Source organism: Tribolium castaneum, chromosome 3 (assembly GCF_031307605.1).
Source record: "Tribolium castaneum strain GA2 chromosome 3, icTriCast1.1, whole genome shotgun sequence".
Lineage (NCBI taxonomy): Eukaryota > Metazoa > Arthropoda > Insecta > Coleoptera > Tenebrionidae > Tribolium > Tribolium castaneum.
Genome location: NC_087396.1, coordinates 22,591,478 through 22,607,440, shown reverse-complemented (window position 1 = coordinate 22,607,440; position 15,963 = coordinate 22,591,478). Strand labels below are relative to the sequence as shown.

At 38.5% G+C, this 15,963-nt stretch overlaps 1 protein-coding gene across 4 annotated transcripts; it reads left to right on the top strand.

Annotated features, from left to right (window-relative positions):
* The first annotated feature begins 2,128 nt into the window (after positions 1-2,128).
* Positions 2,129-15,919, top strand: LOC660305 (uncharacterized). 4 transcript variants are annotated; one of them, XM_008197088.3, is made up of 10 exons: positions 2,129-2,331; positions 2,383-2,660; positions 8,812-11,323; positions 11,408-11,643; positions 11,694-11,842; positions 13,337-14,036; positions 14,090-14,545; positions 14,723-14,840; positions 14,887-15,126; positions 15,176-15,919. In XM_008197088.3, the coding sequence occupies exons 3-10, from the start codon at positions 8,825-8,827 to the stop codon at positions 15,257-15,259; spliced, it is 4,482 nt and encodes a 1,493-aa protein (XP_008195310.1). In that variant the 5' UTR covers positions 2,129-2,331; positions 2,383-2,660; positions 8,812-8,824; the 3' UTR covers positions 15,260-15,919. The 4 variants fall into 4 exon arrangements, with proteins under 4 accessions (XP_008195310.1, XP_008195309.1, XP_008195311.1 ...); XM_008197087.3 differs by having other exon boundaries at positions 2,129-2,660; XM_008197089.3 differs by lacking the exons at positions 2,129-2,331; positions 2,383-2,660 and adding an exon at positions 6,959-7,135.
* The last annotated feature ends 44 nt before the right edge of the window (positions 15,920-15,963 follow it).

Below are 15,963 nucleotides of genomic sequence, written 5' to 3'. Positions count from 1 at the left end.
TCTACAGGGTGATTGTTTGCCCGAGTTTGCGAGGATTCCTCGTTTAAAGTTGCTTGAACTTATATTAATCATAAATCTGACAGGCGGGATGTAACAGAGCGAGTTATTACAACAAGTAGGAAAATGCAGAATTCAATTCGTGGGAACTAAACTGATTAAAAGAGGATTTGGTTTTTTATGAAACAGTACGTGAGGAGTACTTAAAACTTTGGACCTTAATTATTGTTCAATTACAACGATTTTTATTAAGCAATAACGACAACTGATACGATAAATTGTCCCTAACATAATCATTCGTTTAAAATTTAAAAATAAAGTGAAATATACAAACTGGAAAAATTGGTATTTTTTTTTAAATATGTACTATATTGCAACATTGGCACACATCTGGCTCATTCTACGTATTATATGATCTTTTCACGAGATTTAAAATTTTGATTTTTTTGCTTAAAATTTTAAAAATGAATTTTTTTTTAATTCACTCTAGCAAAATTTTATGGACTTTTCTATGCCTTTTCAACCCTCTAGAGTTGTTAATAGTAGAAAAAAAATCAATTGGTTCGATTTTCAGAGTTTTGATTTTTCCAATTTTAGTCGCGATTTTAGTCGATTCTGGTAACCCGGAACATTTATCAAGCAATAACTCCGGAACTGTTAGAGATAACCCCATGAAGTGTATTATCGTTGGAAAGCTCTTTCAATTATCTATTTTTTTCAAAAAAGATTATTGTTCTCCGACTAACAGTTTTCGAGAAAATTGCAAATAAAAGCAAAAATTGGTAAAATTTTAAAAAATTCATAACTAAAAAACTATTGGGAATTTGGTAATTTTTTCGATACCAATCGATTCCCCGGATCATTTTGCATGGGTCTGGATCAAAACAGTTCCACTTTTTGGAATAGTTTAGCCGTAAATGAGAAAATAAAAAAAGTTAAAAAAAAAGTTAACACCTCCGAGTCCTTAAAATTGGCCAATTTTTAAAGTGTCTCAAAATCGAATAAAACCGATCTTATCTTATAGATTTTGATGTGCTCTTTACGATGGAAAAAACCGTTTTCTCCTAGCTCTTTTAGTTTGGCCGTAATCGGCGATTGAAAATTGAAAATTTTTTTGCGAGATATCGCCTTAAGTCCTATGCTATTTTGTAGAGTTTTTTATTCCGGTTGTCCTCGATTTTTCCGTTTCTCGATAACTCTAATAGTTTCGCTGTAATTGGCGGTTAAAAAATGAAAAAAAAACGATAATGGCAACTTTTTTTTGCGTTTTTTTCTTTTTTTTTCAAATGTTTGCTCTACATTTTAGTGGTCACTTAGGTTCAAAAAATTAAAAAAAAAATATTATTCGCTCTAGCAAAGTTCAGTGGACCTTCTTGTTTAGAATCCTCTTAAGTTCTTAAAAATATAAAAAAGTAAATTGCATTTTTCCAGTTTTTGTCGAAATTTTGGTCGATCTCCGGGAGGTAAAATTTCGGCCACTTTTGTCAATTCATTGTCAAAATTATCAAAAAGAATAGGGAATCTTACACGTCTATGCCACCGAAAAAAATTAGTACGAACCAACTAACCTTCGAAAACAAAATCTTTTTTTTTCAAATTCGGTCTAAAACCGAAAAAAATACATAAAAATAGAAAAAAAATTAATATTGGAGCAACACTGCTCAGTATGTTACATAAATGCACAAGATTTTTTTTAGAAAATTGGAAAGTAAGCTGCGCTTATTCAATTCAAGTGGTGCTAAGTTTTTCAAGTGGTGAACGGCGATAGAGACCTATCAAGCAAGCCTGGAAATTGAACAATTTGAACAATTTGCCATGTGAACTAATTTACGACAAACGTCCTAGCCAATTATTTTTGCCCCAAAATGCGCCGTTGCCGCTTTTTCTCAAACTTCTCCCGGCCTTCTTGACGCGTCTGTTGCCGGACCAGTCCGCCGCGTATGTGCTCCTTTAGCCGAAGAGCCACGAGAGGAAATTCCGTCGTGGTATCTTATTCGGAGGCGTGTTCTGGGCGATCCCGTGCAGAATTCGTCGAATTTAATAAACGCGCTGTCTATATTTAGCCAATGATAGATTCCGCGAGTGTTGCGCGCCGATAACTTCATAAAAAACCATCAGTCATCGCGTACGTATTTACGTATTCGTTTGTTATCGTCGCGTTCTGTGCCAACTTGACAAAATACTAATAAAATAATTCAGTCTTGTGAGAAAACTCGGCTCGTTCGTGCGCATTTTGCCCACTTTTCGACTTTGTTCCCCGATCGCGTGTTGTGTTGTGTTCGCACAAAATCAAGAGTGAGATGTTTAGAAAGAGAAAGCATGACGTAGAGAACGGTAAGGTGAATCCAAGCGAAGACAAGGACAGCTGCTGAACAGGTTTGAAAGTTTTCGAGGAAAGAGTTGAAGCGAGAGGTCGGAGGCGCGCTGCCGTGGGTGCGACAAGGACGCCGCACCGGACCCGGAGAAGTGTTAGTCATTGAGAGAGACAGCAGTAGTAAACATGGCGCCGCGCTCGCCACCATATCATATTTAGTGCGTTTTGTCGACGCAGTATCTGTTGATTTATCCGATTTGAGTGCGGGTTAAGTGCGCCATGGCCCCCGGAGCCCCCTTGTGAGCCGTCGGCGAGCCCCGGACACCATGTGAGGAGGACGAGGACGAGGGTGAGTGGGGCTGCCGGGCGCGTTGCCCCAGCCAACAAAAGACGTGTGACAATTGCTCGGGCCAGACGGGAGCCACCAGCGGGTCAAGGACGTTGCCTCCGAGGGAGGGGGTCAATGTTTTTATTTGGGTTTTAAAGGCATTCCCTAATCACGCGATTTCGTTATTTCGGGGACTTCCTTCATGGAATTATCGCATCGGTTCCCCTTCCTTCCCCGGATTCGGTTGTGAAATCTTGGAAAGAGTGTGCGCTTTAAAATGTCACAACCGACCAAAAAAACAATCGATTGGTTTATTTATCGGCGTGGATGCATAATGCGAAAACACATTCTTGACTTTTAAACCGATTCCTAGATGGAAAAACTGTAAACATATGGGGAACTTATCGCTATCAGTTTGTTATTGTGATCGAACGATTCGAGATCTAGAGCCCTGGGCTGTCATTGTGACATTTCGGACACTACCGATTGTTTACTCTTTTTTTTTACAAAAAATGAAGGCCACATCGAGAAATATTAATTAACTGAATCAATCCTCTGAGATCACTTCGGAAAACAAATCCAGATCTTTGCTTGATTCATTAAAACTGTCACTTGATAAACTCGTTTGATCTGTCAATTCGTATTAAGAAATTATTTTTTGAGCCAGATTTACACAGTGGCCTGTGGCTTTGAAATTAGATTGGCAACACTGAAGTTATGTTGACTAGAATTATACTACTTAAGTTGTCATTTATTTTGAATTGACAAACGTCAAGTAAAAATTTTAAATCAATAATTAAATTAAAACTAAAATGAATCTAAAGAATGAATAAAATGAGACTGAAAACACGAATAAAGAAGAAAATAAATGTTGCATTCTTTGTTTTGATTCATTTGTTTCATCTTTCCCATTAAACTATTGTTTTAATAATTAGATTTCTGGTCGATTTTTAGAAAGCCAATTAAAATTTAATTCAGGATTAAACAGCTGCTAGTTAGTTTGTATTGTCTGAATTAATTATGAATTAATTAATTTCGATAAGATATAAAGAATGGTGAGTTTATTAACTGAAATTGGAAAGAATACTACATTATATGACACATGTGATAACATTATCTAATAAACTATATTTTTTGTGGATGAAATTCCGCTTTTATTCACTTAACTATACATAGCTATTTTGATTTTTTAATATCATTTTTAGTTTCTATTTTATTTTAATAATACGGAATGGTTGTTTGAGTTGGCAACTGAATTAACAGGTGCCAGTGTCAAACTATTAACAAACGGAAGTTGCAAAACGTTATTTCAATTGTTACATTTTAAAATAAAATAATTCAGTATTGCCAACTTAAACAGTCATTTTTGATCACCTGATGTTTCCAGGTTTAGAAAAAATGAAGTATAAATTAGTTTTTTTTATTTGATTAACTTTGTAATGTTTATATTCCAAGATTTTTGTAATCAAAGTGTAATACTTAATAATGATTATGGGAAGTAAAAAGATTGTTTACATTTCGTAATGGAACATGAGCATTGAATAAAATCGAGGATTAAAAACGTAAACAAACATCGAATAATACGACTGCGGATTCTTGGAAATTCTTTACAAACGCGTGAAAGCCAGGTGGTTTTTCGTGTAATTCGTTCCTACTTTGTAATATGTGACGTTTCGTAAATGAATACTGAACATTTTAACATTTCGCTAACAGACAGTAGCAATTCAGAAAAAATACAGTTCATATTTCCTTGGATGTTGGAATTGACGTCACCTCTTAAATATTTGTGTAACAATAATACAACCATTTGATCGTTTCGAAACCAATTTCGATTAAATGTTTTTTCCTCTGTGCATCGTTTCTGTTTAAAATTCTTGCCCGATTGTCCAACCGAACCGATTACAATCGAGACAGGTGTACGAACTCTTCGCAACTGCTACACTTCCAGATGCTTCGATCCGGATCCGAGTTGAAATCCCGCAGTCTCAAGACATTTACCATTTGTCATGCGAAACATTACTCCCTTCATACATTAATTTATATTCTAGTACACACAGGACATTACAACTGGCGCCACCTGATCGTACAATGATCTCGTCAGACATCGAGAAAATTGTTCAGAAACATTGTAATTACTTAAGTTTTCGTTAATTGACCAAAAAAAAAATTGCAAAAACCGAGATGAACCTTTACAAGGCCACTTTGATGCTTTATCTCTCTCTCGCATCTCTATTGTGTGTGGGTTACCGTAAGTTGACCCGAAATGACGTCATTGTATTGTAGTCACAAAAAATAACAAAAACAATAAATAGAAGGAGGTTGTGTTGTGTAACATTCAAGACGATCGCGTTGGCAAACAAATTGTTTTAGCCAATTGGTTCATTCATGTGAGATTACATTTTTCATTAACATTTGCATTATTCGTGGCATAAATAAGAAAAATGAAGTAAATATTATTCCAAATGGTTCGGGTGCTGACTCACTTGTCCTTCCGTTTGGAATTCTGTAACATATCCAATCAAGTTTTTGGAAAAAATGACATTTCGTTTGAAAAAAGTTAGTATTTGTCACGGTCAACTAGGATTCAACTCAGCCAATTAGCGATTAACTATTAATTCTCTGAAAGCTCTCAATAAAACAAAACAAAATTAGTAATGACGCCTCAAATGACATAATGACATCACTTGTGTTATTCCGTGTTTTAACAGATGACATCCTGTGCAACAAGGTCACTAGAAAACATTGTGTCGCTTTTGAACCGAGATTGTCTTCAGGAATACAAATTATTGTTATTGTTTCGAACATTTCCGGGCGATAAGTCACCAAACCGCAACCCAATCGGCAACAACTTCCCAGATAAATGACTGATTAACGCCGAAAATGACAAATATCCCTCGCCTTATCACCAGAATCCACCTGTGGAGGATTTACGCGCGTTTTTGTTGTCTGCTGATAAGGAAAAACCGGCGAAAAATTGTGAGGGTGGCGCGATTAAAAACGAATGTCACACTGCAACCGAGTGAATCACCCGAAGTTAAGGTCACGCGTGACAGCATCACCTTCAAAGTGTTGAATTCTTGCAACGATTCGTGCGAAATTTCGTCGGATTCTGCGAGTGGTTATTTAAAATCTGGGAATTTCTATTATGTCAAAATCTATTTTTAAAAAAATTTTCGTGCGTCGGAGGAGTCGAAGTTGTTGTTTATTTCGGGAGTTGCAAGAACACAGATGCCCCAAATATTTTCGCGCACTTTCGGCAACACATTGAGAGTTTATTAATAAAGCGAACTTTGCGTCGGTTTGCGCACAATTATTATGGTCAACACCAACGGCACTTCCAGCGAAATATCGGGCCCAGATTTGGCCCGAGGCCGTCAAAATATTTTGGTTTTATTTTTGGCGGGAGCCTAGCGAGAGATTCAAATTTTCGGCGTTTTAGGTGTGAATCATAAGAGTTTTATGGTCTAAATTAACCTTTTAAAAATCAAGTTGTGATTCATTTTTCCAGCGATGAATTCGCTTTTTATTTTCAGACTCAAGTGGAGTGATTGTGATAATTGATAGTGAAGCGAGTATTGTTTTGTTATCAAATGTATCGTTTATGGAATTAGTCAATTAGAATTGATTTTTTTCGTATTAATTAAAAAACCGAGTGATTAAGCGAATTAAGTCGTTCCATTTCAATCGTTATCACAAGAGGATTAGGATTTTTTTGGCTGTTATCTCGCAGTTAACAGGTGAAGGTCGCTCATGTGTTTGTAAAGATTTCCAATTCGGTTTAATAACTGCGGATGCCCCAAACGTGGTCAAGCAGTGTTTCCATGCAAGTCACCGATAACGAAAACAAAACAGATTCGATCATTGATGCCGTTATCTTATCGGAATTATTTTTGGTACAGTAACACATCGGTCATAATCCTAGCTGCGATTCTCTATTTATTTACAAGTCAAATGCGCGTTTTATCGTTGAGGAAACAGGAAATCGGCTCGTGATAAGCGGAATTTCTTGATTGTTTACAATCGGACGAATTGGCACCGCCCTCAGAGTGAAGTTACGACGTACAAGTAGCGGTGAGATAAGGAGATGTCCACGAGGACTTTACTCCTTTTTTATCGCCGATGTGCGATGTCAAAGATCTGAAAAAACCACCGAGTGTTTCATAACAGAGAACGTGCCAAGTCACGATTTTATCAATTCAATCGATTTTGTGGAGATTCCCGAATCCTTGTCCCAATCCTTAATTTCCTGTCGCTGTCGCGATTCGATTTTTTTCGATTGGGGTTCAGAGTGCGGCCGACGAAGGCTGAGACTTTGGACCCGATCGCGGATCGTTAAATACAAACAGTTTATGCGAGAGATTCGGACGGAAACGTTTGGCTTGTTTTCGGTCGTAATTTGCAACGATTTTGCGAAGAAATCTAATCTGAAAATCGTTTGGACACGTGCCTGTTGGCCGCTTGTGTTAAAAATGGTGAAAAACGACGTCATATTGAAAGTAGGTAGATTTGGACGTTGAGACGGATGTTTTCGACGCTACAATAATTAATTGTGATATAAATATATCGCCAATTTAACGAATCGACAAGATGCAAATTACTGGATGGGTCAAAGGGTCAGCGCTTTTTTGTTTGGCAGAAATGACTGGTCTGTCAGATTTGACCCATTTGTTTCTTCGAATGTCAAAATTTGACATTTTGACTCAAAAATTATTGTTTTATAACACCGTAATCGGTATCTCTAAACTACTAATAACAAAAATATCAGTTATTTTATTTTGGAACAGTGATGTGGATGTATTTTTATCATGCGTTTTGTTCGTCAGTGTCAACAACTCGAATTTGGAAAATAGTCAACTTGATTTTTCAAAACCTTCAAAACGTCAAATAACAATAAAAAAAAGAAAATATTTTATACATTCTACATTCGAAACGTTTTAATAAAAAAAATGAACTCAGAATGTTCGATTTTGGTTGAATATAAAATTTTAATGCTCCAGTTGTATTACAGGTAAAAAAGTTTTTGGTCTCTAAAAGAATCACTCTGTAGATGCCACTTTGTTATTTTTGTAATTACGTTAATAATTTTGTTAGGCCACCCTGCACTTTGGACATCACCTGTCACAATTACGTCAAAATATTTAAATAAAACACGCAAAAGCTTTACTTTGCTAGGCTATAATTTCACATTTTAATGTAATGAAGTGATTAAATAAGTCAGTTGGACATTATTTGAACGTCTCCATTGCGGTTTAGAGGTCATTTACCGTTAATTTGTTTTTTTTTTCATTTGTTTAAATTATTTCACTAAAAAAAAAATAGATTGAACGTCTTTCGATTTTCGAAATTCGGTGAGTCACATTCGCCTAAACCGCTGCGAATTCTCGTCCATGTAGGGAAACCCCGTCCGACGTAGTCATCCGTGCGTGTCCTTGAAGCTTGTCGAAAGAAAACAACGGAACGTAAATAAAATCAGGTGCCTCGAGCACCGAGGGCAGGTAGTTCTTCCATTTCATGATGAGTTCCCCCTTCTCTCGGATTCGAATCGTACCGAATCATCCGCGTTCCAAGAAAAGACAACAGCCCGTACCTGCTTTTTCTACGAAATCCCCGCTCATGAACAACCGATTCCACGAACGGCAGATGCTAGCCGGAGTCGCTAATTCGCTTTCGAGAATTTTAACGCCAAGTACACGAAAAACGCCAAAGTAGTACCGGCGTAATAGCAATAGTAGTTCCAAGTTTTACGTTATTGTCGTTTTTTTTCTCTCCTTATCACCGGTTATCTCCGAGTGCAGTGTGTGGTTCGTGGAAACCGTATCAGTATCAAAAGCTTTTCTGTGGGGAAGCGCTCAAGGTGTTATCTCTATCAGTGGTGTTTCGCAAGCGGTTTCATGGGGCAAGGGGCAAAACGCTGCTTGTGGTGGTAACTACACTTTCGATCAAAAATTTGGGGAACAAAAATTTGGCACTGAAGCGTGAAAGCCGAGGAAAAAACTTGTTATTTTGAGTTGTCAATTAGAAGGCGCAAAAAGTCGCAAGGCCGAAATTTCGGGTGTTATCAGGCGTCGTATAGAGGAAATTTTACTAATAATTTACGATTTGTCCCTTATCATTCCTTATCAGTTTGGAGTGTAAATGAGTCATGTTTTCTCATTTGGTGTGTTTTTTGCAGTTACTAAAGAGCGATGGAAAACAGCGCCGCCAGTTATTTGCACAAGAAGTTCAAGAAGCAGCTGAGCATCGATCCGTCGAAACAACACCACCACCAGAATGAGAGCAAGGGAGTCGTGGACACGCGTCAAGAAAAAACCCCCGAACCTAATCAAACTTGCAAAGACAATAACGAAAGTGTGCCAAACCAGAGTACAAATCAAAGCAGTTCTCTCTCAAAGTCTTCCATATCAGTAGAGCAGTGTTGTAGCGTGATTTTACAATCTTCGAACTCGTGCATATCGAAAACCTGGACCGAACCAGTCAGCACGTCTTCTATTTTAGATAACTTATACAAAGTCAAGCCCGAAGATGTAGCTTCGAAGGACCACGAAGAAGCCGAGAAAACCCCCGACAAGTCCTCGGCCGGCAAATATGTGTGCCCCTACTGCAACCTGGTGTGCTCCAAGCCCAGTGTGTTGCAGAAACACATCAGGGCGCACACCAACGAACGCCCGTTCCCGTGCAACAGTTGCGGGTTCAGCTTCAAGACACGCTCGAATCTCTACAAACATTGCCGGTCGAGGACGCACGCTAACCGCGTCATGGGCAACAAGGCGCAAGAGATGGGAGAGGCGGACGAAGGGCCCAAAAGCCCCCAGTGCAGTGACGGCACCATCGAGGACAGAGCGCAAGACCTCAAGACCAAACCCTACAAACCACGCTTCCACACCAAGCACATCTTCAAAGAGAACGAAGAAAACAAAGACGAACCCAAACACAACTCCAACATCCTCTCGGACCACATCAACGAAATCATCAACAAGAACAACTCGATTGTCAACTCGCACGATCCCTACTTGCTGAAGAAGAGGCCAGAGGTGGAGGACCACCACCAGAGACACATCACCGACTTGATTTATTTGAACAACAACGACGAACCCTTAAACCTTACGAAAAACCGCAAGCGGTGCATGAGCGAAGTTGTGGAACCCGGAACTCAGAAGAGTTTGATCAAAGAGTTGCTCCTCAAAAATCTAAATTCGGATATGCAATGCCCACATTGCAAAATGATTTTTCAAACTGTCACTGAGTTGGAGTTGCACAAGCTGAGGAGTTGCAAAGGTTTCGTCAAACCTGGTGCCAAATACAGTCGGAGTAGTTCAGTCAATGTTGCGTCGATTCTTACGCAGAACAAGAACGCCTTTGACAATATACCGCACCTACAGAACGCGGTGTTTCCCCTAAAATCACCGGGTCCCTTCTTGGGCAAGACCCGATTGGTCGAAAGTGACAAAAACAAATCGTTTTCATTCGACGATGGCCTTCCGACAGCTTTCCCACCTTCGACACCCACTGAACGCTATTTACTCTCGCCCTTGACTTTACCGAGCGAACGCGAAAAAAAGACTCCAGTGAAGTTGTTCGGTGGTGAAGTCAAAATCACGCACACGTCCGGCGAAACGAAGAGTTTCAAAATTGATAACAAGGACGATAAGTTTGACAGTGGCTTTGTGGAGTACAGTGGCAAAGTGAGTGAGAATCGGGTGGTGAAGTCCGGGTTACAGTCAGGTGGTACCGTTCTAACCAACAAAGCTAACTACCCCAAGGAGGATTCTTTACGGACAAATCCCGACGTTATTAGGGTGTACGACAACACTCCAGCCTCGCCTAACATCGGAGTCAACCTAACCAAACCCCAAATCACCTACAGGGGAAGTACCGACCCAATAATAGAGTACGCCGTCCCGCCCTATAGCAAATACACAAACATCGTGGATTTTAGCCAAAAAGCCGTAAAACTCCTAACACCGAATTTAAAACAACCCAATCTCGCGGTCCCCGGCGTGCCAACCCCCAACCATTTCACTTTCCCAAGTTTCACTGAAGAGAAAATAATCGATTTGGAAAAACCCGAGCCGCAACAAAAAGTCTTCCAACCCAAAATCATAACTCCACAACCGGTCTGTAACCCCGTCAAACTCCTAGTCAATGGAAAAGTCGTCCGTCATGTCCCTGGGATTCCCGGCCCGGTCGTACCCGAAGACCAACCCCCACCCCGGCTCAAGCCCGAGCCGAAACCGCTCGAAGTGAAAATCGACCATCCGGCCGATAAATCCCCGGTTAAAATAACCGAAACGAAAAAATTCGCAAGGCCTAATAGTCTCGCCTTGAAACCGACAACGGCCTCTTTGAAACAACACCACGGTCTAACACCGACGCTATTTAACCAGATTTTGATCAGTCCTGACACACCTCGTGTGGCGAAGAAATACGTCCATCAGTTTTTGCACGGGAATTATTTCAGTTATTTGGGTTTGAAGTGTTCGACACGGACGGTGTATTGTACGCTGAATAAGACTCAGCCGTTTTATGTGCAACATTTTAAAAAATTGAGCATGTACTCCGAGTGGCGGCAGCAGGACACCAAGACGGAGAAGTTGTACGTGAGTGCGTACGATTCGAGGCAGAGGCATCAGAGGTACACCACGGCGGGGAAGACCACAGCGGATTTGGTGCATTCGAGTTATAAGGTAAAGAAACGACAAAATTACAAAAAAATTTAAGAACTAATTTCTCTGTGATGGTCGAAAATGTTGATTAATTTCTTTGTGTAGTTTGTCGTTTCGGAGTCTTCGAGTGGCGGTGATAAGTCCGAAGAGGCGCACAAATCGGCCACAATTCTGGGCGGTTACGAATGCAATGAAGACTACACTTATATCCGAGGCAGAGGCCGAGGGCGTTACGTTTGTGACCAGTGCGGGATCAGGTGCAAAAAACCGTCAATGTTGAAGAAACATATCAGGACGCATTCGAATGACAGGCCGTATACTTGTAATCATTGTAATTTTAGGTGAGTTTATTGGGTAAATTATCTTTCGGTTGGTAATTTTTGCGGTTTAGTTTCAAGACAAAGGGGAATTTGACGAAACATATGAAGAGTAAAGCACACACAAAGAATTATGCGGCTAGTGGATCAGGATCGTCGACACAACAGAGTGGTACACAAAGTTCTGAGTCGGATACGGAGGACAGCGGGATGGATAGTAGTGGTAAATATTGTGAAAACAAGTCAATATTTGAGCTGATAACGAATTCGCGAAACTTTGTTTCGATAACAGTGAGATTGGGTGATAATTTTATCGTTTTTCGCAAGGATTTTAATAAGATTTGGTTTGTTGGCGTCAAGAAACCGAAGGGAATAAAAGAATTAAAATACAACACAAAATTCAAATTTTTTTACTTGTTAAGTAGAAAAAAATCACCTACCTTTATGATGACATCTCCTTCTGCTCCAAAAATAGCAAGGCATTAAAATAATAATAATAACTGAAATAAAAAACAATGAAGTTAGAATAATATGCCACAATTTGCCATTATAATTAGTTGAAAATATTATAGATTGAATGTGATTTTTCTTAAAAAAATTATTGCTTTGCATACTAATCCTTTTTTCCGGATTGTTTTCTCTACACTAACTAACCACAAACACGCACTAGCCAATTTATAAATCACACAATTATTATTTTATTTATGAGGCGTCCGTTCGCGAAAACAGCCAGAAACAAACTGGATTAAATTAAACAGCACAACACTAATTGTGTAAGAATATGGATAAAAAGTCACCAACAAAAAATGTATGAGATAAAACTAATTGCAATGTGGGAAACAAAGAGGTTTGTTTGATTCATTGATTTTTGTTACGAAAGCGTCACTTAACATTTTTTTGGGGTATTTACGTGGAAAATACACATTTTTAAGGTGCAATCGCTGAAACTCATTTCTCGATCGAATAATTTTAAACAAAACATTTTAAGAAGAATCTAATATTATAGGCTCCAATTATTTTTATCTATTTGTTTAAGTGTAATAAGCAAAAGTGAATTTAGCTTTGTGGAAATATTACAGTTTTCTGGCTCTATAATTTTTATGTATTTTGACTTCAGATAAACAATGATCTAGATTATTTAATAGTTGATTAACGCATTTTTACAAAAACTTAATAGAAATTAATCAACAAAGAAACAAATATACAGGGTGTCTCAGATCTTTTGACCTGCGCCAAAAATAAATATTTTTAGTTGAGTAAAAGACGAAACCAACAGCTTAAAGGATGGAGATATAATTCCGTTACAATATGATACAGAAAAAAATATACGTGAACCGAAAATCAGACGGTCACGTTTTATCTTCGTGTTGCTGGAATTCCGTATTGTGCACACATTATCAAATATTTACCTGATTAAAATCGTAGACGCTTTAATTAAGAGAAAATTATCTATTTTCAAGTGGGCACTTGAATCGAGTATTAATTTTCGCATGGAATTTAATAATTATTTGTAGTCAAATATTGTGTTACGAAAACCATAAAGGTAGTCAAAATTCTCTTGGGACTTTTAAGAACGAATTATGAATCCTTGATCCCCTTCAACCAGTTTTCTTCATTCATTTAAGCATTCAAGTCATTCCTTCTTGAGCATTCATTAAAGCTAAACGTGTTTTCTAAACCGAGAAATTTTCATTAAGACTCTTATTGTTATTCATAGATGAATCAACACGTCGAGAGGAGCATGAAGCGGCCTACGGCCTCCTTTCCCTCTCGCAGAAAACCTCGCAGAGCCTTCGTCGGGAGTCCACAAGTCCAATGTCCACATCGGGCTCCGACCCCCAAGTTTTAAACACGGAAGAAATAGCTCACGCTTCCAAGACCAACTACGCGAAAAACAAATTTCTCGATGATAAAACACCGCTCAATTTCAGCGTCCCTAAAGTCACCACTACCACCATCAGTAGCACCACCACATCATCGGACGAAGAAGTCCAAAACTTGACCCAGTTCCTAGGCAAGACGACAATCAATCGACCACTGACTTACCCCTACACTTCGATTTTACCCCCGGAGTGTACCAGTCAAGAGGTGGCGGAAAATCCGGAAACGAAAAGTATCAAACAGTTCCACGTGATACAAAAGTACGCCTCGAGGGAATCCCCGACTGTGGACAGTAGTGCCAATTGTTTGACTAGTAGTAAAAGTGCAAAGGATAGGACACGAGTGCCAAGTGATCATAAAGTGAACAATGTACCGGTTCTAAAAGTCAACGATGCTGTGGTGCTCGGTGATAGTGTGACTGATTTGAGGAAACGAAAATTGAGTTATGCGGAAAGCGAGTTCGAGAGAGTGAAACAACACAAAACGGACGAAGTGATGGACTTGTCAATGCCAGTCGAGAAAAACCCCGAATTGAGGTGAGAAAAAGTTGGCAACATTGTCACAATTTTCTTTATCAATTTTTTTGCAGGTACAATGGATCGCCTCAACCGTACCACCATAACCTGATTAAAAAAAACGAAGATCTCTACCCGTCATCGAAGTTCGTCGACGAGAAATTGCCGGTGAAAAACAACGGTTTCGTGAGTGTGAACATCAACTACGTGATACCGGACAGTCAACCGATAAACTGTGAATCCCCCAAAATAGTGTACAAAACGGTCGATTATGATAACAGTGCAATGGAAACGTTGGCTGACATTGCCACCAAACAAGTGAAACTCGAGAAAAATACTCTTGCGAAAAGTGTGGCGACGGAGTTTTTGAAAATTGCAACGAAAAATGAATTTCCATCAGGCGATGCGACGCGAGAAGCGAACACTTTCGGACCGGTGACCAAAGAAGTCAACGATCTGATCGTCAAGCCTGAAGGGAACAAAAGCTGCCACATCTGTGCCAAAAGTTTCAGCAAAACGCCACAGTTGAGGTAATCTTATTGTATTACAGTGGACAACAAATTTTATTTTTTTATTCATTCAATTCATTTCTTTGCTATGAAAAACCCTCGAACACACATGACTTTTCTTTTTTTATTCATTGTAATATAAGAAAATACACTCACGTACAGATAAATTTGGTTTATTCAGCTCGTAATAATTTTCAGGCTGCATATGAACATCCACTACCTGGAGCGTCCGTTTCGTTGCCACTCGTGTTCGGTCAGTTTTCGCACCAAGGGCCACTTGCAGAAGCATGAGCGAAGTGCTAGTCATCACAACAAAGTAAAATTTGGTTTTTGTTTTGTTGTGTTTTGATTTAGTTTTTTAGCTGTCGTCATCGCCTGCTTTGTCCTCGTCGGAGCCTCGGCCGTTTAAATGCGTCGATTGTAATATAGCGTTTCGAATTCACGGCCACCTAGCGAAACATTTGCGCTCGAAAATGCACATCATGAAATTGGAGTGTCTCGCGAAAATACCGTTTGGTTTGTACGCAGAGTTGGAAAGGTCTAACAGTCTGTTGACGGAAATTAACACTGCTGATGGGGACCAATGTTTAGAGAGCTTAAAGGTTGGTATCAAGCGACGAATCGGCGAGTGGATTAATTGTTCTGTTGCAGACTTTAGCCAAGAAAGTTTTTATCAACGATCCAAATAAATTAAATCAATTGAATTCAGCGGAGAGTATAGATGCCGATAGCTAGGTAAATTAATTTAATTTTGTCAAGACTGAATCAAAATCTTAACAAAAAAAGAGTATACATTTTATAACACTATAGTAGAAATTAAATATAAAAGATATATTTTAAATCATCTCTCATGTGTCAAATATGTTATGTGATATATGAATAAGCTAGGTAGATGTGTTGGAATCATGTTTTAGTTGGCGGCGATTTTATTTTTACATTTTGTTTTTATATGCAAGCGACTCCCAATCGTTTTATTTTTATTTGGTTGTACAGTGGGAATCAAGTTATTTTATATTTTGATCTTGTTTTAAGATTATCTTCCTTAAGTTGATATTATTACCTGTTTTTAGGTATTTTACATAGAGACATTATTCTTAAGTTTTAAGTGTTGTATAATAGACAATGTTAAGATAATTTTCATCGTTGTAAATATTGTTTATGTTAGGCAATTTGTGTACTGTTTGTAGCTACATGAGTTAACACACTTCTGTAATCTTCGAGGTTATGAGATTCTCATTTGTGCCAGACACTCAGCTCTATTCTTTTTTAAACTGTAGTCTTGCAGGAAATTAAACTTCTTTTGTGCAAACTGTTAGTTTATATTGTTGAAAAAAGTACAAGATTATTATAATTGTTATTGATGAAATTTTGTTTTAAATATAACTATTAATTTTCCTCTGCGTTTTATTTAAACAAATGACTGAAACACCTTCCAATTA